This window comes from Stigmatopora nigra, chromosome 5 (genome assembly GCF_051989575.1).
Source record: "Stigmatopora nigra isolate UIUO_SnigA chromosome 5, RoL_Snig_1.1, whole genome shotgun sequence".
Classification (NCBI taxonomy): Eukaryota; Metazoa; Chordata; class Actinopteri; order Syngnathiformes; family Syngnathidae; genus Stigmatopora; species Stigmatopora nigra.
In genome coordinates, this window is record NC_135512.1 from 4,772,840 (window position 1) to 4,796,610 (window position 23,771).

General features: G+C 38.9%; 1 protein-coding gene across 2 annotated transcripts in view; it reads left to right on the forward strand.

Moving 5' to 3' along the window:
* Positions 1-23,010, forward strand: part of unc13a (unc-13 homolog A (C. elegans)) — a 32,030-nt gene extending 9,020 nt beyond the window's left edge. Inside the window, exons 11-43 of one of the 2 annotated variants that reach the window (XM_077717177.1) lie at positions 655-1,455; positions 2,313-2,406; positions 2,920-2,966; positions 3,050-3,128; positions 3,780-3,854; positions 4,097-4,316; positions 5,123-5,350; positions 5,433-5,574; positions 5,662-5,831; positions 5,916-6,031; positions 6,715-6,878; positions 7,298-7,451; positions 7,911-7,979; positions 8,258-8,347; positions 8,431-8,565; positions 8,796-8,929; positions 9,008-9,093; positions 10,011-10,137; positions 10,258-10,354; positions 11,565-11,708; positions 11,803-11,880; positions 12,303-12,380; positions 12,523-12,611; positions 12,693-12,839; positions 13,004-13,127; positions 16,194-16,223; positions 16,646-16,702; positions 17,177-17,257; positions 18,007-18,154; positions 18,562-18,618; positions 20,729-20,821; positions 21,007-21,166; positions 21,795-23,010. In XM_077717177.1, the coding sequence (XP_077573303.1) occupies positions 655-1,455; positions 2,313-2,406; positions 2,920-2,966; positions 3,050-3,128; positions 3,780-3,854; positions 4,097-4,316; positions 5,123-5,350; positions 5,433-5,574; positions 5,662-5,831; positions 5,916-6,031; positions 6,715-6,878; positions 7,298-7,451; positions 7,911-7,979; positions 8,258-8,347; positions 8,431-8,565; positions 8,796-8,929; positions 9,008-9,093; positions 10,011-10,137; positions 10,258-10,354; positions 11,565-11,708; positions 11,803-11,880; positions 12,303-12,380; positions 12,523-12,611; positions 12,693-12,839; positions 13,004-13,127; positions 16,194-16,223; positions 16,646-16,702; positions 17,177-17,257; positions 18,007-18,154; positions 18,562-18,618; positions 20,729-20,821; positions 21,007-21,166; positions 21,795-22,083 (4,603 nt within the window). In that variant the 3' untranslated portion in view covers positions 22,084-23,010. Of the gene's footprint in view, positions 1-654; positions 1,456-2,306; positions 2,407-2,919; positions 2,967-3,049; positions 3,129-3,779; positions 3,855-4,096; positions 4,317-5,122; positions 5,351-5,432; positions 5,575-5,661; positions 5,832-5,915; positions 6,032-6,714; positions 6,879-7,297; positions 7,452-7,910; positions 7,980-8,257; positions 8,348-8,430; positions 8,566-8,795; positions 8,930-9,007; positions 9,094-10,010; positions 10,138-10,257; positions 10,355-11,564; positions 11,709-11,802; positions 11,881-12,302; positions 12,381-12,522; positions 12,612-12,692; positions 12,840-13,003; positions 13,128-16,193; positions 16,224-16,645; positions 16,703-17,176; positions 17,258-18,006; positions 18,155-18,561; positions 18,619-20,728; positions 20,822-21,006; positions 21,167-21,794 lie in introns of both variants that reach the window. The other variant, XM_077717179.1, reaches the window with a different exon arrangement.
* The last annotated feature ends 761 nt before the right edge of the window (positions 23,011-23,771 follow it).

The window sequence follows — 23,771 nt, forward strand, 5'->3', positions numbered from 1 at the left end:
ATTTTTTTTGCTGAAACCACTCAAATACTCAGAAACCTGTTCTTTTTAACAAAATGGCAAATCTAAAATGTTTAAAATTTGATCAATTTGATTCTAGAGTTGCTAACCAGTTCTTGTTCTAATTATGATGCACTGCTATTCATGTAAACTTAATTTTAACAAGGTTTACCACCAAAAAAAATATTGTTAACAAAGATTTTGTCTAGTCAGAGGCTGAGCTAAACTCTAACATAATACTGGCTAGCCATATGGATACTTTAGGAAGGGTCCCGTATGGACAATAAAAGGCAAAAGATGAAGAGCAGATGCAGCCAATCAGTTTTGCTCGCTTTCAAATGACATTTGTACTGCAGTAGGATGAAATTTAGTGTAGAAATCGGATTTGCCTACAGTGTGTACACAGCCATAAATAAATCACAAGTCCAACACACCCCACCTTAAACCTTAACTCTCAAGCTAGCCGCTTGGCCGAAAAAAATCACTCCTTTCCCATAGTTGCCTGTCATCTTCCTCTCTTGGGTTTTCAACCACAACACAATTCCCTTAAATATCCCACACAGCAACATATCCACCTGGATGCTTCTACTAGTATTAATTCTCAACGACTGTGGGGATATAACAGCTCTCTGTGTGTGTTTTCCTCTTTTCCCTCAGTCCCACCGACAGCCGCTACGCCTCGTCGGGCGACTTGAGTCGAGGCAGTTCCCAACTCAGCGAGGAGTTTGTCCCAGAAGACGGCGAGAGTTTACGAGGATCTGAATTCTACGATGAAAACGACTCCTACCACTCCTGCCACTCCTCCATCAGTTATGGCAAAGAAGACATCCCAGCTTGGGATGAGGAGGATCAACAGGGCATCTACAGTGACGAGGAGAGTTATGTTAAAGATGGCACTGAAGACGGGGTGCTCTACGATGATGAGGAATGCGACATTTACGAAGAAGAACCAGCATATGACTATGAAAACGAAGAGGAGATGCCATATGAGGAAGAGAAAGATATCTACCCAATAGATGGCGCACTCAATGAGGAGCAGGAGGAGCCTAACACCCCCGCAAGCATGGCTGCCACCCTTCCTCCCCCATCTGATAACATCTCCTCCAGCAGGCCTCCTCTGGAAAAGCAGCCATCGTTACATCAACAGCAGCCTTCCAGTCAGCTGCAAACTTCGAGCACTGGCCCACCCAAATGGGATGACCCCTTACTCCCTTTCATGCCCGACCCCACCCTTGCGCCTCCCCAGCAAGACTCATTTACCCCCGCCGCCATTACAATTGACAGTACACCCGCTATCTCCACTGTATTGGAGATTCCAGATCCTGATGTTAATTTCCAGGAGCTTGAAGCAAAGCCTGAGTTGCTACTAGATGAAGTTCTGCCACCAGAACAACTTCCACCTGAGGAGATCATCTCCCCGCCCCCTGAGGCGAAAACAGAGGAGCCTCCTGTTTCTGCGTAAGTTTTACTCTTCTAAGGATGGTCAGAGTACCGTATTTTCACGACTATAAGGCGCACCATATTATAAGGCGCACCCTCAATGAATGACATTTTTTTCATATATAGGGCGCACTGTATTATAAGACGCACTGTCTATTTTGGAGAAAATTTATGACTTTTGAGTGCGTCTTATAGAAAAATACGGCAATTGCTATTGACTTCCAGGTATGAAGCACTGACTACACAGTCACCTCTAGAGCCAGCCATTGATGATGTTTTGCATTTTTTGGTATAAAATCTTGCAGTGGGGGAGGAGCTATATGATGGAAAATGGCTGATCTGCATATTTAACAGTATTGTTTCAGTTCAGGCGTTTGTGTTTTTTTAATATCCGACAGTGGTGGTTTTTCGTTTTCTGTTTTTCAGTTTTTCCATATATAAGGCACACTGCATTACAAGGCGCACTGTCTATTTTGAAGAAAATTTAAGACTTTTAAGTGTGCCTTATAGTCGTGAAAATACGGTAGTTGATATATGCTTCTGTCATGGAATATATCAAATCTGTGTGGAATATATCAATAACTCAAAGTGACGCATAAGTAAAAATCATAAACTTAGCCCCACAATTGACTAGTGAGCAGTTTAGCATATGCTCCGCCTTTCTTTTGCCCAAGTCAGGCAGGATAGGCTCCAGCATCTTGTGACCCTAATAAGGATAAGTGGTGTCGAAAATGGATGAATGAGTAGTACATTTAAGAGAACTGTCAGAATTCTTTCCCAGAAGCATCACTTATTATTGGTTGGTTGGTTGTTTTTTCGTCACATTGCTGGATATACACTTAGACATCTGATTGCTTTTTCAACCACAGCCCTAGTTTCCCGAAGAGGGAACTGATGGAACCTGGTACAGCGAGAGCCAAAGCCAACTGGCTACGATTGTTCAGCAGAGTCCGACTACAATTACAAGAGGTACTGTATACTTTTGACTATACGTTTTCATACACTATATAGATTTATGTGTTTATACTGTTGCAATCATGACTTGTTTATCAGTTGTTGCATCTGTTCCTGCATGTTTTATGTTACCAGTTTCCTATTTTCTTTTTTTTAAACTTCTGGTTATATTGTCTCGTGTTTTATTGAGTAGTTTCTGTTTACCCCGAGCCTTGTTTTGCAGTGTCATTGTTTTCTTTTCAGTGGTTTGCACCATTCATAGCGATTTGCATGTAGTCCGTTGTGATTCCTTCCTCTGGCTGAAGCAAAATCCCAGGTGGGTGTTGTGTGTTAACTCAACTCATTTATTTTTAATTAATTTTGTACAATTCCCTGATTATTGCACAAGCTAAAATATAGCTACAGGTACAGATACTATTTTTTAAAGTGTTTCTCATGGTAAACCTCATAAAATCTTTTATAGCAATTGCTCTAATGACCCCCTTTATTACCTATTTTTCCTCGATGTTCATTTTGTCTTCTCTACAGGCACGAGGCGAGAGTGTCGGTATTGCGTCTCTGCTATTATCAGCGGGGTAAGTATCAGTGACCGCCACGCATAACATCTGTGGCTGAATATGTTTTCTCTAGTGATATATGTGCGCACTTTCTTTTTCAGGATGGGCGGGGCTCTTTATAGCATTGACAGCATGCCAGACCTCAGGAAGAGGAAAGCGATGCCTCTGGTCAGAGATCTGGTACGTTTAATCGCTTTAACTTTCACTGTGACCATGTATTACTCAGCTTCACGATGCAGGCCGCACTTTTCTTTATTGTATTACATCTGCATCGACGCCATGCATCTTGTCTTGTAAAATGTACTTTTTAATCACTTCTATACACATATTCGGGTCTCTCGCTTGCCTGTCGCCTCATAAAATGTCAAATTTACTTATATTATATATATATATATATATATATATATATATATATATATATATATATATATATATATATATATATATATATATATATATATATATATATATATATATATATATATATATATATATATATATATATATATATATATATATATATATATATATATATATATATATATATATGTATTTATAAATGTACTTTTTCTTATTTTGACGAAGCAGTGCAGATTTTATTCCTACTCTGATCTAACAGTTATTCCTATTCAAAATTATATTATGTACGTATAATCTATCTTTCCAAGTTGATAACATCCTCATTTTTTGTTCCCCTCTTTTTTCTCACGATTACATCAACGCCACAGGCAATGGTGAGTAACAAGTCACAAAATGAAATGCAGTATTTAATTAATATTCACAAGCAGCCTTTGGTTGGGTTAAATCTCTTCTTTCTCTCCTGTCAATCAGTCATTGGTCCAGAATTCCAGGAAAGCCGGCATCACTTCAGCCTTGACATCGAGCACCTTGCATAATGAAGAATTGGTCAGTATATCATTCAAATGAAAATGTAGTCTACACTCCTATTTTGAATTTTAAAACAATTTACTTCCTGTGAAGCACTATAGAATATGAACAACTTGAGATTTAATGATAAATTCAAAGCTCAGTTTTTTTTTTCAACCAATCACAAAGGTTTATGTATCAATAACCTCTATTAGGTACATGTCTAGAACCATGGTAGGACTTATATCTGTTGTCACCACTTGCCTCATTTTCATTTGTAGAAGAGTCATGTTTACAAGAAGACCCTTCAGGCTCTCATCTACCCCATCTCCTGCACAACCCCGCATAATTTCGAGGTGTGGACAGCCACCACACCCACTTACTGTTATGAGTGCGAAGGACTGCTGTGGGGAATCGCTCGCCAGGGAATGCGCTGCAGTGAATGTGGCGTTAAATGTCACGAGAAGTGCCAGGATTTGCTCAATGCTGACTGTCTGCAAAGTAAGATAAGATATTCCTTTCAGATCTCGTTAAATATTTTCACACCCCATCACCGTGTACTTTATGAATTGTGCCAATATAGTGCCTGTTCCAAAGTATTCCATCATTTTGACTTTTAGTGTTTTTTCATTGAGCTGATATTAAAAGCTCTTCATCTATTGTTGTCATGGAGACTGCTCCACAGAGATTTTTTTTTTGTCAGTCATGAAAAATGCTTTAATTCTTTTCCTCTTTTAGCTTGATGTTAGTCCTACAGTATATTGGTAGTACTTTTATTGGTGTTTGAACCTCTTCCGTCGTAATGGCAATTAAGTGTGCTGACTACTGCGCAAGTATTTAAAATTTACTGATTTTTTTTCCTGTATTTGGCATTTTTCCCATTTTTTAACCCTAAAATTCTAGTGAAAATGCATTGCAGTATTTTAGGGTATTTTTATTTTATTAATTTATTTATTTTATATATAAATTTCCTTAGGCTTATCCACACAAGGGTCACTAGGCATGATTTAAAATGTACAGTTACAGATTTTTTCCTGTATTTAGCATTTTTTAACCCTAAAACTCTAGTAAAAATGCATTGCAGTATTTTAGGGTATTTTATTTTATTTATTTTTTTAAGATAAATTTCCTTAGACTTATCCACACAAGGGTCACTGGGCGTAATTGAGCCAATCCCAGCCAACTATTGCCAGGGACACTGAACTAGTTGCCAGCCAATTGCAGGCCATAATATGGCAAATTACCATGTTAAATTAACCTTTGTATACACATTATAAGATTCTTTCATTCTTTTCATTGTCAACCAGGAGCAGCAGAAAAAAGCTCCAAACACGGTGCAGAAGACCGAACCCAGAACATCATCATGGTCCTCAAAGACCGCATGAAAATTCGTGAAAGAAACAAACCAGAGATCTTTGAACTCATTCAAGAAGTCTTCACCATCCCCAAAGCCACACACGGCACCCAGATGAAGCAAATCAAGCAAAGTGTGCTTGATGGAACCTCCAAATGGTCAGCAAAGATCTGCATCACAGGTAAGTTGGACTTTAGGTTGCTCTTTCTACCCAAAGTGAGACACTCACCTGATTTTTCTGCTCTTTATTCTGTTTTTCTAAGTGTTGTGTGCACAAGGTCTACAAGCTAAGGATAAAACTGGTTCCAGTGATCCATATGTTACAGTGCAAGTGGGAAAGACCAAAAAGAGGACCAAAACGATCTATGGCAATCTTAATCCTGTCTGGGAAGAGACTTTTAATTTGTAAGTGGAGACCAATGACCCCATCAAATTTAATGGCATTTTTTCAGGCTTTTATTGTGCGATGACATGATTTTTGTTTCTTTATAGTGAATGCCACAACTCCTCAGATCGCATCAAGGTGCGAGTGTGGGATGAGGATGATGACATCAAATCCCGCGTAAAGCAAAAGTTCAAACGGGAGTCAGATGATTTCCTCGGGCAAACCATCATTGAAGTCCGCACTTTAAGCGGAGAAATGGACGTGTGGTACAATCTCGGTGAGTTTTACTGCAATGTCATGTCTTGCGGTTACCAACTCATTTTTAACCTGTCTACTACGTCGGTCTTTTTGCTATCCTCAGACAAGCGTACGGATAAATCAGCCGTTTCCGGGGCAATCCGCATGCACATCAATGTGGAGATTAAGGGCGAAGAGACGGTTGCGCCCTATCATGTTCAATACACCTGTTTGCATGAAGTAAGATCTCATTTTGTCTTTTTATTAGGACATAAAAAATGGAATACTAGTTGCAATATGTTGGACATTTTATAAAATGCATTGTTTATTTTGGTTTCTTAATAATATTTGTGTTGTGCAAGGAAGCAAAAGTCTTTAGCAATTGGCTCGACCAATCACAAAAGAGAGCTCTAATGGCTCATATGCATCAATTTTGTCGTCATCTGAAGAGGGAACTAATAACTAAGCCGCCTTTTTGTCATAAGTCAGCAAAGATAACTGGAAAAGCAGTATAGAAAATGAATGGATTATATTACATGACCACAACTCTGTGTTTTTAGTCAGCTAATTGAGCTTAGTTCTTCAATAATGATCAGTTGAATGATGTATCTTCTTCTAATGCACTTCACTTGAGAGATTTTTCTAGTCAAGTGAGATAAAGAGCACGTCTGACAGGATAAACCTCAAAGACATTTCCATTCTTTCTCGCTGTAGAAAACTCAACTGATTGATTGTAGACCATTTGCAGCCCAGGATGGATTCATTACTCAGTAGAACGTATTCGCTCCATCTTAAACAAGAATTAACCCATGTTATTGCAACCTATAGTGGCTGTAAATCACATTCTAAATGGAAAGTTTTTAACACAGCAAAACGCTTTATGACTTTATAATCAAGGCATTTGTTTGTTTTTCTTTCTGCAGAACCTCTTCCACTTTGTGACAGACATCCAGAACACAGGTGTGGTGAAGATCCCCGATGCCAAAGGTGATGACGCATGGAAAGTCTACTATGAGGAAACGCCTCAAGAGATAGTGGATGAGTTTGCCATGCGTTATGGAGTAGAGTCCATTTACCAAGCCATGACGTAAGTTCTGCTTCAAATGACTGTTTTGACACATTTACATTGCATTTATCAAGTACAGTCTAGTTGTTTTCCACATTTGGCAATTTTTGGGGGGAGCCAAACTAACAATTTAAAAATCATTGCCTACAATTTGATAGCGATAGACCCCCATTTCATTTCAACTGGGTGTATGGAGGGATTAATATTCATGTTATAGTGCAATCATCCAAAACTTGTCAAAATAGATTTGACATGGAACACTGTCAATGGCAGATAAAGAGTTCATTTTGGTTCTGATGGTGTTACTCGGGGAGCAAAATATTTATTAATGCTGTTCTCGCTGTAAAATATTTGAGAAGTATTGAACTATTTGATGAAAAATTAGAGTGGTGATGACGATGCCTGCAAAATTTGCTTAAATTTGTCTTGTTTTTTTGCAGTCACTTTGCCTGCCTGTCATCCAAGTACATGTGCCCGGGTGTTCCTGCAGTCATGAGCACGCTGCTAGCCAACATCAATGCCTACTACGCACACACAACCCAGGCTACTAACAACGTCTCTGCCTCAGACCGCTTTGCCGCTTCCAACTTTGGGGTGAGTCACATTTACACAATTACAAACAATATTTCATTCCCTGAATAACTACTAATGTTTTTTTCTCATAGAGATCTGCTTGCAAGATTCAAAATAAGAAAAAAAGAATGTTTCATTAAAAAAAAAGATCGGGAAAATAACACAAGCAATAATGTTTTAGTGTTTGTTTTGTAAATCCCAGTTACGTATTACTGTTGATGAATTGCATTGTTTTAATCATTTGCGATTTTTTATAGTATAATTTAGCCTTATTTTGTAATTTTATATAAAACACCTTTTGGTGCGAGTATAGCTGCAAAATGTTTATTTTCTGCAACTATAAACAATAGAATCAATCTATAATTACAATGATTTTCTGAAAGAAATCTGCATTTTTACATTATTATTGATTACCACCCATTCCGCGCATGTTTTTACTGCAAATTCACTGATGTATTTTTCATTTTCCGATGTCCCCAGAAAGAACGATTTGTCAAGCTTCTTGATCAGCTTCACAACTCCCTGAGGATCGACCTGTCCATGTACCGAGTACGACTTCTTTTTATTTCATATTTTACACAGACAGATGGATTGGGGAGTGATCTACCTTGTAGGCTTATGTGAATAATTAACAGTAAACTGATAGACAGTGGAAAAAGTCAAATATAGAAAATTGGCAATAAATATGGCTTCTTCCAGTTCAGACTTTATTATATGAGAAAAATGCAGGGCTGCTTCAAATTTTCTATTCAATAAAAAAAGTTGCATTTTCTCATTTAAAATGGCAAAAAAGGCAACTTTTTACATTTTTTTCTGTATGACTGCAGAACAACTTCCCAGCCAGCAGTCCTGAGAGATTACAAGACCTCAAGTCCACAGTAGATCTCCTCACTAGTATCACTTTCTTCAGGATGAAGGTATCACCTCTATTTTTTAGGGACTACATTCTTATGTGTGAACTAATATAGTCTTTCACTCTGGCTTATGTGCTTTTACTCAGGTCCAAGAGCTTCAGTCTCCTCCCAGAGCGAGCCAAGTTGTTAAAGACTGCGTGAAAGCCTGTCTTAATTCCACTTATGAATACATTTTTAACAACTGCCATGAGCTCTACAGCCGCGAATACCAGACAGATCCGGTGAGCAGAGTATAGCAAGGGAATAAAAATGCTTTTTACTCTTTCCAAACACTAAAAAAAAATCCTTGGTTGAAGTTGTTTATAGTCCCATGACAACAAGAGCACGTGTTTGTGAGGATTTTAGTACAACTTCACATCAGTTTTGCATAAGTTAATTTCATTTTTTTACAAGTATTGCCTAATATTTTGCAGACTAGCAGATTATTAATTCATTTTTCTTTTCAATCTAGGCTAAACAAGGTGCAGTTCCTCCCGAGGAACAGGGACCCAGCATCAAAAACCTGGATTTTTGGTCCAAACTCATCACACTTATCGTCTCCATCATCGAGGAAGACAAGAACTCTTACACACCCTGCCTCAACCAGTTCGTCTTTAACGACTTCTCCCTATCCAGTTGTTCTTTTTTTTCATTCCTCAATCTCTTTTGTTGTTTTCCATCCAGATTTCCCCAGGAACTCAACGTGGGTAAAATCAGCGCTGAAGTCATGTGGAATCTATTTGCTCAGGACATGAAATATGCAATGGAGGGTGAGTCAACACAAATTGTGATCCTCTACTGACTATGTAGGTCAATCCACAATTAGAGGATGTTTTGTTTTGAACATTCCTAAAAAAATATGGTTTTAGAGCAGAGATCGGCAAACTACGGCTCGCGGGCCACATCCGGCCCGCTAGGGTTTTTAATCCGGCCCGCCGACGTTGTCCAAATAATGTTTTTTTCCCAAAATGGCGTCATCACGTGAAAGCCAGTGGTAGTAGCTCTGTCCACTCTTATTTGTTTTTCGTGTTTTACAGGCCCTCCATCTTTTAAATTACCTTTTAATATTTCTTAATACACCTTTTTACTTTACTTTGTACTTTATACTTTTTACTTTAATGATGAGTGATGAGTGTATTAATATTTTAGTCCTTTTTGTCTGTTTCTGTTTCATATGGACTGTTAACGGATGCACTTTTTTATATGTATCGTATCTTGTGCTGACCCGGCCCATCTGTCAATTTTTTTAAAGTCGATGTGGCCCCCGGGCCCAAAAGTTTGCCTAACCCTGTTTTATAGTATATATAATTAATTTTATTTAATGAGCGAAGGCTTGATTAGCTTATTTTATAGATCAATGATTGCATTTTTGACATGTACGTAGATTATTTTAGATTTAGTCGCTCCCAGGAAAACTGAATTGATTAAAAAACTGCATGTGAAAATTATCTACATGTGGATTTCAGATTTTACTAATAGTATTTGAAGTTTATATGGTTATGGGCTTCAATGTATGAAATAAAGTTGTCATCCCTACTTTGAAGGTAGAAATACACTATTAAATTGAAAGCCGATTTACCCTTTACCACCATTATGCACAATATATTTTAGATCTTGCTTAAAAGCAGATATGCATCAGGAAGAATATCAAATTCTCATTGGTGACATACTGTTATTCATTTCCCAGAACACGAGAAAAACCGCTTGTGCAAGAGTGCCGATTACATGAACCTGCACTTCAAGGTTAAGTGGCTTTACAACGAGTACTGCAAAGACTTGCCTTTCTTCAAGAGTAGAGTTCCAGAATATCCTGCGTAAGTTGCAGTTTGCAGCAAAAATGCAATTCAAATCAACTCTTTTTCTTATTATCGTTCACTCATCATTCTTTGCACAGAGTTAGTAAATAAATTTCAATCTTTTATTTTGTCTTTTAGATGGTTTGAGCCTTTCGTCATCCAATGGCTGGATGAAAATGAAGAGGTTTCTCGGGACTTCCTTCACGGAGCTTTGGAGAGGGACAAAAAAGACGGGGTAAAAACCTTTTCAAAGTCTTCCCAAATTGCTGAGCTGTTGTTCAGACAGAATGACTGAAATCTCTTCTTTTGTACTCACTCAAAGCCATCTTATTTTCTCTTCCCTGCCACACATTCTCTTTCCTCATCTCCTTTTTATTTTCAAAGACTTGACATTAATAACACGAACACAGCAATGTGCTTGCAAGCTTCAAATAGATGTGTGAGAGTTGTTTAAAGAGGGGTATATTTATTATCGGAACCAGGGATTTAAAAGACCCTATTCCGGAGATTTCACAGCAGGAAAAACGGTCCTTAGCTCATTACCGGGACTCCCTAGAGGGGCAACTGAGCACTCTGCATGCTATGTAAAAATAGACATGAAACAACATTCAGGTATGCAGACGGTCCCATTTTCCTAGTTAAGGATTAGATTCCCGCTCATTTGTTCAACTCACTGCCATAGTTAGAAATGTGGTACTTACATTTCTGTACGGGAAGCCTCAATTATTTCAGTTAGGGTTTTGTTGTTGTTGTTTTTGCAAAAAAGTATCAAAATTTGACAAAAACTCACTTTTTTTTGTAATTCCGTGATACTCTGAGCTCACTACTGGTCAATTCCAGTATCCATATTTTATTTTCTTGCAGTTTGAACAGTACAAATTCCGATTATTATATTTTTTTATCTGACCTGTGCCTCTTTCGTAAGCGACGTACGTTGAAAACCATTCAAGGGAGATATTCTCATTAATTTCATCACTCTAAATCAAGGGTAGGGAACCTATAGCTCGGGAGCCATATGTGGCTCTTTTGATGGGTGTATATGGCTCTCCGCGAACCTGTGTTGTAAAATATGGCCCCGAACGCACCAATAGGAGGGTCACGCCGGCACTGTGGCGCCAAAACTATCTCTAGCGCCTTTTTAAATCATAATTTTTCTTCATTAGACTCTTCTGCATGCATCCTCTCATTGATACTCATTGATTAGCAACAGTGAAATACTGTTCTCAAAAGAATTCAGACTTTTTTAACTTTCAAAGTAGTGAAATGAATAATAAATACTCACATTTTCATCTATTTTCCTTTTAAATTCTAAGTATGGCTCTCAAGGAATAATGTTTGAAAATATGAATTGTTTATGGCTCTCTTCGTCAAAAAGGTTCCCAACCACTGTTCTAAATCTACTACTTCTTTTGTCATTTAAATCTTCTTTTTATGTGTGTCTACAGTTCCAGGTGACATCAGAACATGCTCTCTTCTCCTGTTCTGTCGTGGATGTGTTTTCCCAGCTCAACCAGAGCTTTGAAATCATCCGGAAATTAGAATGTCCAGACCCCCAAATCGTTGGACACTACATGAAACGATTTGCCAAGGTCAGTCCAACCAAACAGTAGTAGAATACCAGGGCCACAATTGCAACACTATACACATTCAAACTGCCAATGTTTTATTTATGTTCCTCTCTAGACTATCAGCAATGTTCTTCTGTCATATGCTGACATCATCTCAAAGTGTTTTGCCAACTACATCACTATGGAGAAAGTGGTAAGCAGCAAAATACCCATTGGAATGCATTTTTATGCTAAATGCAATATACAGTGTTCCCTCGGTTATCGCGGTTAATGGGGACCGGGACCACCCGCGATAAGTGAATTTCCGCGAAGTAGGGATTCCCCTTCAAAAATGCTAAATTTGAACTTAATTCCCAAAATTTTATTTTTAATTTTTATTTATTTATTTATTTTTTACCCCCCTGTATACAGTACACCATATAGAATACGAGTAGAGAGAGTGAAATTCATGTTATAACAAAAAAACTGTAAAATATGTTGTTTCAATGTAATATTTGTATTTTTTTTTCCCCAAAAAATCCGCAAAGCTCTGAGTCCGCGGTAGCTAAACCGCAAAGTAGCGAGGGAACACTGTAATTGTGTCCGGTATCATAATATGAAATGTTTTGTGTTTAGCCCTGCATCCTCATAAACAACATCCAACAGTTGAGAGTGCAACTAGAGAAGATGTTCGAAGCTATGGGTGGAAAAGATGTGAGTACACCTTCATTTACTCAATCAAAATCTTTATTTATACAAGTCTAAGTCAGATTTTTACCTTCATGTATAGTCTAATCCTTCATTAGACACAGGAGCTAATTTCCAGTACTTGAAATGTCATCTATTTTTCTTTTAGCTGTGTATTGAGGCCAGCGACATCCTAAAGGACTTGCAGGTTAAACTTAATAACGTCATGGATGACCTCAGCAGGGTCTTTTCAGTCAGGTATGACGCCTTTTTGTTTCTGCATGCTTTGCCTTGTATTCACCAATTTAACTTGTTTATAAACACTCTTGAAATAAATAGTTTTCAGCCTCACATCGAAGAGAATGTGAAGCAAATGGGAGACATTTTAGCTCAGGTCAAAGGAACATCCAATGTTGGGAATGCCAGCAGTGTGGCTCAGGATGCTGATAATGTTCTGCAACCCATCATGGAGTTCTTGGACAGCAAGTGAGTCATCAATGTTTTTGTTTAATAATTTTTGCTTATTTGAAAATGGGATTTACAATAATGCCACAGTCACTACAGATATAGTGGGTCATTTTAGAATTGGAATGAATTTTACATCCCATTTCTGTCAGTTTGTCCTCAAAATTTTCTGTCCTCCCCCCCAGCCTGACACTGTTTGCCAAAATCTGCGAGAAAACCGTGCTGAAGCGTGTGCTGAAAGAGCTGTGGAAACTGGTGATGAACACAATGGAGAAGACAATTGTTCTTCCGCCGCTTACAGATCAAACGGTGAGTGTGCGTCAATATGTCGGGGGTGCTGAAGCTATTTAACAAAAAAAACATTCACTGGAGCAAAGATTAACCCCCCCCCCCCCACACACACACACACACAATAAACCTCGAAGACATTTTTTTTTCTCCAACTATTCTGTGTTGGAGCCATTTTTTACAGAAAATATGCCAAAATACCTGCTTTTATCAGCAATAAACAAACACACACACACACATGCACACACACACACACTATACCTCGAAGCAAAAAAAAAAATCGTATCAATCTGTGTTGGAGCCATTTTTACAGAAAAGATGCCAAAATGCCTGCTTTTATCGGCAATAGACAAACACACACACACACACACACACACACACACACACACACACACACACACACACACACATACACACACACACATACACACACACACATACACACACACACATACACACACACACATACACACACACGTACCGATCCAGTTGTCAAGTTGGCATGACAAGAAAGGAAGATGGGGGCGGAATGGGAACGTTTGGAAAAGAAGAACAGGGCACATTGTGTGTACTGGGAGACAAGAATGGTCTAATAAACAAATAATTTTGCATTGAGTCAACCCAAACACACTTTACACACTAAAAGAGTGCATCATATCATTTGCACATCAGCTCAGGTCTGCTCTCCATGATGTTATTACAAAAAGGATGTGGCCCTTTTCCTCAAAAAAAAACACACGCATTACATTTTGGAAAGCAGCCTGTTTTGTTTTATTTTATTTTCTATATGTGTGCTATTTATTTGTGTTTGGTTATCATTTGAAGAGCCTCATATTAATTAATGATTGGTTACCCAGCGTGCAGGAAGAAGAAGAAGAAAAAAAAGTGTTCCACATTTGAAATAGACGTCATAATTGGGTTCTTCCCCTCCAGGATTGACTTGTCGGGACATTTTCTGTGATTGATGTGGGGCTCTTTTGCAGCTTGACTGATCTTTCTTTCTGGTTGTTGTGATTATTTTATTACATCCTGCTCCCACCGCTCTCCCTCCAAAGATGATTGTAAGTACAGCACTCCTGCGTGTGTGTCTGTTTGTCCGTCTGCGGTGGTTGGTTGGTTTCTTCTTGCTATATGTGGCTGCGATCTCTGCCTTGTTTGTTTTTCTTGACCCCCCCCACGACCCCCCCTTGCATCTCACTTTCTCACCAGCCTCTCTGGTGTCCTCTGTTCTAAATCCAGTGTTAATTAAAAAATGGTGACAAAGAAAAAATATATCTATATATATTTTACTGTGGTAAGTTGACTTTTGCAACACTAAAACTCAATAGACAGATAAATAACGTTCCTGTTCTTGTAAATGATTTAATTTTATTTCGCAAACTAACTAATTGGCTATATATATCCAATCCATTTTGACTGGGAGGGCTGGTAGGGAGGTATTAGGTACAAGCTAAGCAGTTAAAATAGATTGGATGTCTATCCCCATCAATGGGCGTTTTCATATTTGGTATTTTCTAACTAACTACCACAGCACATACTCTGTGAACTGTCAGTATGCCATGACTGTCAATCACAGAAATGACTCATCATAGTGGTGGTACCATCAGATTCTTCTTTATTAAGCAATTTTGTTCTTAAATGTGCCAGAAACATAGTCAATATTTTCCTAATTCAAAGCAAATTAACACTGTTCTGCACTTCCTTACCTTTTCTATCCTTCTACTTTGTGTCTCGGGACAAAAAAAAAGCATGGTGCATCCATCTCTTGTTGCAATCGGCCCACTGTCCATTCTTAAAGAAATATATAAATAAACTAGCCCCCCCATTGGTGCACCGAATGTCTCCCCTTCCCCGAGTTCGCTCATCAAATAAGAAGTGGCAATCCTTGCTTGTGCCCGGTGTTGCCTTGTATCTTCTGATGCACTGGGACCCCATTGTGAGGGTCAGTGGGGGTCCTTGGGACCTCTGCCTTCTCTCCCCTCACACCCTTCTCACCTGTATGAAGTGTTGCCCTCCTGAAACTCCGCCCACTGTGGGTTTGTTGCTTGCATCTGATCTTTTTCAACTCTGCAGTCAGTCTTCTCCCAGTCAACTGTACAACACTGTACTGTGCTGTTTGTCTCTTTGCAGACCTTTCATGTTGGTCTGTCTTGGTTTGCTCTCTTGTTTTTTGTACCCAAGGATGACTGCGATAATGGATTTTTCCGTGTCAGAAACGTGTAGCATAACATATTGTCAAAGTAGAACCAAAGCAAAGTGAAAATATCATTTTCTCATTGGAATATAGGAACAAACTGTCTCCTCTTTTTATATGGATTATAAAATCTGCATGTATTTTATAGATTTAGATATATTTGCTTGGGCGTAGTGTTTATATACATGTTTCATGTTTACTGGTCAGAGTAGTGAAATGCAATTTTTTGAAGATATACTCATTTAAAAAATAAGATAAGTAATCTTAAATTAAAAAAATGCTCACTAGCAATAATAATGCTACATTCTTAGATAATATCTGGTAGTAAAGACATATTATGTTAAAAATAAACTGATATTTGACCGTTTATTCATCTTCTGCGCTGCTTATCCTCACATAGATTATGGGGGTGATGGAGCGTATCCTGGCAATCATAGTAAACCTTTAAGTTTCAAAATAAAAGTAGATGCATATTTGTATTCATAGCATATCATTCACTAGAAAATACATTTGGAGCATTGCTTTTTCTTAGCTGCAGGTTTAAGGGGTTTTTAAAAACTATATATAATAATATATATAATATAGTTTACAAATAGAAATAGTCTCCATCTAGCTACTAAAGTACAACATGAAAATGTGAGGACATTATGTCAAAAAAGTTTTAAAAAAGGACGGATAGACACGGAATCATAACACATTAAACGATGAAGATAAAAGTCCAGCTATTTGTTTATTTTCTCTTTTAGAATGCCAAATATAGGTCGCCATTATAAACTATTGTGGTTACGTTCATGGTTCGGGTCCGACAATGTCACTAAGCATTGGCTCCTCTTGCCAATGAGTGCAGTAATTGGCCAAGTGGTTCATATATTAACCTCGTGCTCTTTTTCCAGGGGAGACTGAAGAGCGCTTCTCACAGTGACGTAAGGACTACTAAACCCCTTTAGATCAATGTGTCTCGTCTTCTCTCCGTGTCTTTGTCTTTATCCCTCAGCTTCCCAATTGAAGCAAAACTTTTGTAAATTGACATTTCCATACTTTGCTGGCTTGAGAAACGACTCTCGTTTTCGGACTTTTATTGTTACAACCCTTACAAATTGACAAAATTCTAGAAAACGATCTGTTGTAGACAGGTTACGTTGTTAAGTGACATGTTCTATTTGTGTGTAAGTCTGTGCTCAATGTTTGTTTATACTGTATGTGTGTGAAATAGCACAAAATGTTGAATGTTTATGTATTTTAATTTCAGTCTTCTGTGTAACAATACAAGCATGATCAAGCATGAGTTGATTAACATCATAACACTTCTTTTTCCTTTTTTGGGGGGTTTATTTGTCTTTTTCAGGGCACACAGCTCATCTTTAATGCTGCCAAGGAACTAGGACAGCTGTCCAAACTGAAGGTATTTTCACCCCTTTTATTTTGAAGCTATTTCATATTTACCTAAATTCATTTTTGCACAAAGTTGTATAATAAGCACTTATTAAATCAGCATTGGTTTGCTATATATTTATTACATTTTCAGCATGATTATGGGCTATAAACACAGTCACTGTCAACCAAATTCCACAAAAGGTCACAGTGGCTTCTGGTCTTTGTTTCAACCAATGACCAGCCCTGACAGTTTAACCAATGAGATGTCTTCTGAAATAACATGCAGCTGACTGCAATGCACTGATTACACTTCCAAATGTATTTTCTTGTTTGCTTTGAATGAAAACATCAACCTGTGCTTTAGGCTTCAACATTTTATTTTGAACATAAACTATTAACCCTTTTGCAGGAATCTCAGCAAAAGAAGTTTAAGTTGTGACTTGATTGTTTTTATTATAATAATATTTTGAAATCAGGCTGTTTGATCTGTTTTCCTGTTCAGGAACACATGGTTCGTGAGGAAGCCAAAGCACTAACACCCAAACAATGTGCAGTTATAGAGCTCGCCTTGGATACCATCAAGGTAGGGATGCAGTTTATACATTAAAATCCACATATAATATTTGGGTTGAGATCAATATTCCATATATTTTGTATAACATCTTTTTTTATGCATGTGTTGCTCCTGTTTACAATAGTAAATGTCAGTCATATTGTCAGAATTCTTAAGAGTAATGCTGTAAGTTCAATGAAAAACAATATAGTTTATACACTTTGGATAGAAGTATAAAATAACATTGAAATATTTGCCCACACAGCCTGTTTTAATGTCATTAAATCAAGTTATATTTTAATATAATAAATTATTTTGATAAATACACACTAGATATTTGGCTGACTAAAAAAATGAAGTAAACACATCAAGCTATGTTGCGTGCATGTTTGACTTTTTGATTAACAGTGCAGAGTGTGTCAGGCTTCTGTCAGGAGACCTTGTAAACTGCAATCCCTTGCGTTTTCTCCATGTAAACTCTCTCAGTCCAAAATACATGACAACTTCTATTCCACAGCAATTTTAGAAATACATAGAGCACCCTGAAGGTAGTTAAATTATGCAAAATATTGCTTTTAAGCTGTTTCTGACTTCCTTCAGCATATCTAACCTCCTATCCCTCACAATGAGTTTTTCCTTTTGTAATCATGAACACAAATCTAGTCCATCACACATAATACGGCACTATTTGGCACCTGCTAGTTGACGTTTAGCCTTTTTGTGTGTTGATTTATGGAATATATACATGTTTTAACAACAGTTTGCTTTGTGTTTGGCAGCAATATTTCCACGCGGGTGGTGTTGGTCTCAAGAAGACATTTCTGGAGAAGAGTCCTGACCTGCTATCTCTGCATTACGCACTGTCCCTCTACACACAAGCCACAGACAAGCTTATTAAGACCTTTGTCCAGTCCCAAAATGCACAAGGTAAAAACAGATACTCCTTTTTTTTACTCCCTCTCTTCCATGTTGAGTATTTTTCTAGTCCATAGTCATTTATGTGTCGCTCTCCAAGGTGCTATTCTAGTGTTCCCCAAATGAAGTGCACAGTATAGTCTAAAATAAAACCTGCTGAGTCTCCTGAAAGCACAAAATTTCTTTTATAGATGCGATCAAAACACCAAATATTCCCTTGTTCACTACTGAGCCAATTTGTAATAGACTCAGGTGTCATTGTTTGTGATGAATATGCCCCCAAAATAACAATTACAGGAGTTAGTGTTGTTAATAGGTGGGTTTATTTGTATAAGTACCCATTGTAGGCCCAGATTTCAAACGTTTTTCTTGTTTTTTCTGCTTTTTCTGTGCACACCTTTCTTCCGCCCCCCCATCAGTGTTCAGCGGCAAGGGGGTACGGTTCACTACTAGTGAGGATGTTTACCCAGAGAAGGGTATGTTGCATCCAGGATCAAATGTGTCCAAACGTCCTGGATGACTAGAATGCGTCCAACTCCTGCTTTTTTTTTTACCCCATTTTCCCCTGCACCTCCATGTTTTTTTTTCCAAATTTCCCTACTGCCTGCATCGACTGAATAGAATTCCTTCCCTCTTTTTATCTACGTCGGCCTTTCACCGTCTTTTCGAATGCAATGACACGAGCGTGGGTGACTTTCATGCATTCATGCATGCGATTTAAGCGCTGATGTCTGTAATATGAATGGAGCTGCATTAAATACATACCAACTTGGTATGTATGAGCAGACTGAAAGCATGATTGACAGACATCAGACAGCATTAATAGCAATGCATCAAAGTAGAGACCTGATTCAGCATGATGTTATCGTAAAGGCCCGGGGGGAAGGTCGTGTTTGCACGTGGGTGAACCGTCCTTTTCACTTATAGACTGACGTTGACTAAGCTGGACTGTTCTGGGAAGCCTAGTGGTGAATCATTGTAGTTCAGTGCTATGGCCATCAATGGCAGTTAGTAATTAATAATTGTTTGAAGGTTTGAAAGGACTGTCCACTTATTATATTTGAAATAACACAATGGAGTAAAAGATTTTTTAATGGAAAAACGATAGTTATGTAAAGACTTCATGTCACTGAGTGCACAAGCACAAAATATTGTCCTGTTGACAGCTTGTTTTGACTAGAACGATAGCTAACTTTGTCTGTGGGGGGTTCTCATCCTTGCCCGTCGTCATACTGACATCATCACGTGCAGTGGGGCAGCCCCCTCTCACATGGACTCAACCAATCACTAGCTGCCCTTGATGTAGGGTGGTCTGGGTCCTGCCACTTTGGGTTAAACCAGGCATGGGCTTTTTTTAAATTACATTTTAATATTTCTTAATACATCCCTTTTGACTTTACTTTGTACTTTATACTTTTTACTTTAATGATGAGTGATGAGTATGTTAATACTTTAGTCCTTTTTTTCCTGTTTATGTTTCATATGTACTGTTAACGGATGCACTTTTTTATCTGTATCGTATCTTGTGCTGACCCGGCCCATCTGTCAAATTTTTAAAGTCAATTTGGCCCCCGGGCTGAAAAGTATGCCCACCCCTAGGTTAAACTCATTCTTAGTCACATGCAATATGAGTCCCAGGTCGGTCCTCACTGTGTGGAGTTTGCACTAAATTGTCTTAAGATAAGACTGTAATTGTTTCTTTTTGTCTCCTTGTGCTCTGTGATTGGCTGTCCACCGATTCAAGGTGCCTGTAGTTAGCTGGGATAGGCTCCAGCACCCCCTTATTCGCCCTTGTGAGGATAAGCAGCTCAGAAAATGAATGAACTGTCAGTAGTAGGGAAAAAGTTAAGATCTCAAGTAAAGCAGTCCAGATGGACTCGCTCTCGTCTCTTTGGTCCTGTCGGAAATTGGCAGCCAGCTCGAGAATCCAATAATCCTTCCCGGAGAGTCGATGAAAGCCGAAAGGCAACAACATGCCAGGAACACTCTGCCGTCTAACTCCCACCGGCACCTTGTTTAGTGGGCGGTCGACGGGAAGAAAAAACAAAAAACAAACACACACGCCGTTGACAGAGTGGAGACAGAAATTCAAACACTGCTAATTAATATCCATCTGTCGCCATATCCTGTTTGGAGGTTGAGAGTCCAAGTTTCTGGTGAATATCCATTCTGATCCTCAATTTTGAAACCCCCTCCATGTTGCATGTATAATGAAAGGGGGTCAGCAACCCAACTCTCCTTAAAAGTTGCCTTTTTTCCTGGCTACCCTGCACCTATACTGTAAAAAACACCTAGCATCTATGAGTGGGCGCTTCAATCATAGTGTTAGCATTCTAGCAGTATTAACTGTGATGTGTGGGAATCTGTTTCGCTACTTTTGGAGAATAAATTTGGATTACGGAGGAAGAAACACCTTCCTACATAATCCAGCCCACTCATAGCAGCTTCAATTTGTCAGTTCTGCACTTCAATGGCAAATTATTCTGCTTAAAGTCCTTTAAAATGTCCATTTGAGGACACTGGAAGCAGAGGTCAAAGCAGATTGTGTATGTGAAACCCCTATTTAGTATTTGATTATCTCCACAGGCTCCGGTGTGGAAGACGCAGTTGGTGAGGTTTCCATTCACGTGGAAATCTTCACTCACCCCAACACAGGAGAACACAAGGTCACTGTGAAAGGTAGGATGTGTTAACTGTCCAATTGGAGGGACATTTTGGCTGCAAAATTCTTGTGAGGAAATACTTTTTGTTTCAGATATTTGATTAAAGTGAATGTATTTGTGGTAGCAAGAGACAACAATGAAAGAGATCTTGCAGGCTTGTCAGGTGACCTTTCGAGTGACCTTTTCTTTTTATTGTCACAGTGGTCGCCGCCAATGACCTGAGGTGGCAGACGCAGGGTATATTCCGTCCGTTTGTGGAGGTCTTCATTATCGGGCCGCATCTCAGTGACAAGAAGAGGAAATTTGCTACCAAGTCCAAGAATAATAGCTGGGCACCTAAATACAACGAGACCTTCACTTTGTAAGTTGGCAGCGTCGTGATTACAAATTAAATGAGGCGAGTAATCGCAAAAATAATTGGTACTAAAAAAATATATATGTTTTGTGGCAGCCATATTGAAGACTTAAGATTTTGGTCTACTCAGAGCCAGATAGATGTTTTCTTTCCTGTGGCATTCAAAAAACAACTTCCGAGTATCTCAATAACTGATACTTGCTTGTTTTTTTAAAATTTATTTTTATTAAATGTTTTTCCTTGATGACCAGGGCTGAGGAAAATAATAATAATTAAAAAAACAACCCAAAAATTAACTAATTTAAAAAACTAATTAAAATAACAACCCAAGAATATAAATTCATTTGAAAAATGAAGAAAACTAATAAAAAATGCATTAATTAGAAAAACAAAAGCAAAAAATATAATAAAAAACAATTTTAGAAAATAAATTCAATTGGAAAATGGAGGTTTTAAAAAACAAAAGAATTAATTCAAAGTCAATCCCAAAAATAAATGTAATTTTAAAAAACAGCCATTTTTTAAGATGAACGCAAAGCTTCCATAGTTTAGCGCTACCTATGGAATCAAAAGTGGGGCTTTTCCAAAGATATTTATTTGACTTGTTGTTTTGCCTTTGTCTTTGTCTTCTCAGCACACTGAGCAGCGAAGTGGGCCCCGAGTGTTACGAGCTACAGGTGTGCGTCAAAGACTACTGCTTCGCCCGTGAGGACCGCACGGTGGGCATGGCGGTGTTGCAGCTGAAGGACATGGCCTCTAAGGGCAGCGTGGCTTGCTGGCTGCCTCTGGGCAAACGCGTCCACATGGACGAGACGGGCCTGACCGTCCTGCGGATCCTGTCGCAACGCAACAACGACGACGTGGCCAAGGAGTTCGTCAAGCTCAAGTCGGACCAGCGCTCTGCCGAAGAAGGTCGCGGATGAGCCGTCTTCGCTGCTGTAAATACATTCATTCTGGTCGAGGTACAAGCGATCCGGTCCAATTGTGACGTTTATTGTGGAAAAAGTTCCAGGGCTGATCTCCAAATTTTCTAAAACGGTGCTCTAAGATCCAAGTAACCCCCTGGACCTTCAAGTCTAGTGCATGAGAAAAGCCATAGAGGCCAAATTATACAGTACAGCTTCGTACTCGAGGTCTATTTGAAAATTTCTCACCCACACTGGAGGGTATAGAAGTCAAAAGTTGGTGCTCGGACGTTTGGTCGCCGGACGTTTGGTCGCCGGACGTTTGGTCGCCGGACGTTTGGTCGCCAGTCTTTTGGTCGCCAGTCTTATGGTCGCCAGTCTTTTGGTCGCCAGTCTTTTGGTCGCCAGTCTTTTGGTCGCCAGTCTTTTGGTCGCCAGTCTTTTGGTCGCCAGTCTTTTGGTCGCCAGTCTTTTGGTCGCCAGTCTTTTGGTCGCCAGTCTTTTGGTCGCCAGTCTTTTGGTCGCCAGTCTTTTGGTCGCCAGTCTTTTGGTCGCCAGTCCTTTTGGTCGCCAGTCCTTTTGGTCGCCAGTCCTTTTGGTCGCCAGTCTTTTTGGTCGCCAGTCTTTTTGGTCGCCAGTCTTTTTGGTCGCCATTCTTTTTGGTCGCCATTCTTTTTGGTCGCCATTCTTTTTGGTCGCCAGTCTTTTTGGTCGCCAGTCTTTTTGGTCGCCAGTCTTTTTGGTCGCCAGTCTTTTTGGTCGCCAGTCTTTTTGGTCGCCGGTCAAGTGGTGATAGAGTTTACTCTTGAAGCCGGCTCTCAAAATTATAATTACGAGAGAGAGAGTTTAATATCTAAGAGTTTTTTTTTAAAGTACTGTTTAATATTTAAGTACATTTGACCGGCAACCAAACGTCCGGTCACGCAAAAGTCGAGTTTGAAAAATCAGTCCTAGAACTTTTTCGTCACGCGTGCCGTCACATGTCTCGTTCGGCCGCACAGGGTTTTTATTTATGTATTTATTTATTTTTCCCTTTTGAGAAAGTCATTGCTCAGTGCAAGCAAACGCGACAGTCAGGGAGACCTAAAGCACGTATTATCGTTTACTCTTTTATGCCAAATTATATTTCTACAAATATAGTTAGGAGTCCAATCATAAATGAAAATAATACTAGTTGGTGGACCTGAGCACACTGCCTGACAGCCTCAATGCCTTTTGTCTCGTACACCCGTTGTCTTTTGTGATGACATGACGTGTGTGTGTGAGTGTTTCCAACACAAGCCACGATCAGTGTGATGTCATTTATTCTTTTAGTTTTGTTACCAGTGTCAACATTCCAGATGGAAAGTGCCAAATCTCCCGCAAATCAACATGTCTACTCTACGCGAGACGGTATTTTCAAGCACAAATCATTATGGATAAGTGGACGACAATAATGGAACGTCTACTCAAAGGGCTGATGGGCCACGCTAAAATAATGATGTATTTTAATCATGTAAGGACTAAACTAACCTCTTGAGTTTTTTTTTTTTTCTTCTTAGAATCACATGGTGAGACAGAGTCGTTTATGACCCTAGTGCCGCATGTTGTCTACCCTACTGTATTGCAGACCACATGGTCATCATTTCTACCTTTTTTTTTCTTAAGTGACAGTACGAGAAATGAGATGCATGCAGTCCGCCATTGACAGACGACACAGTGAACAA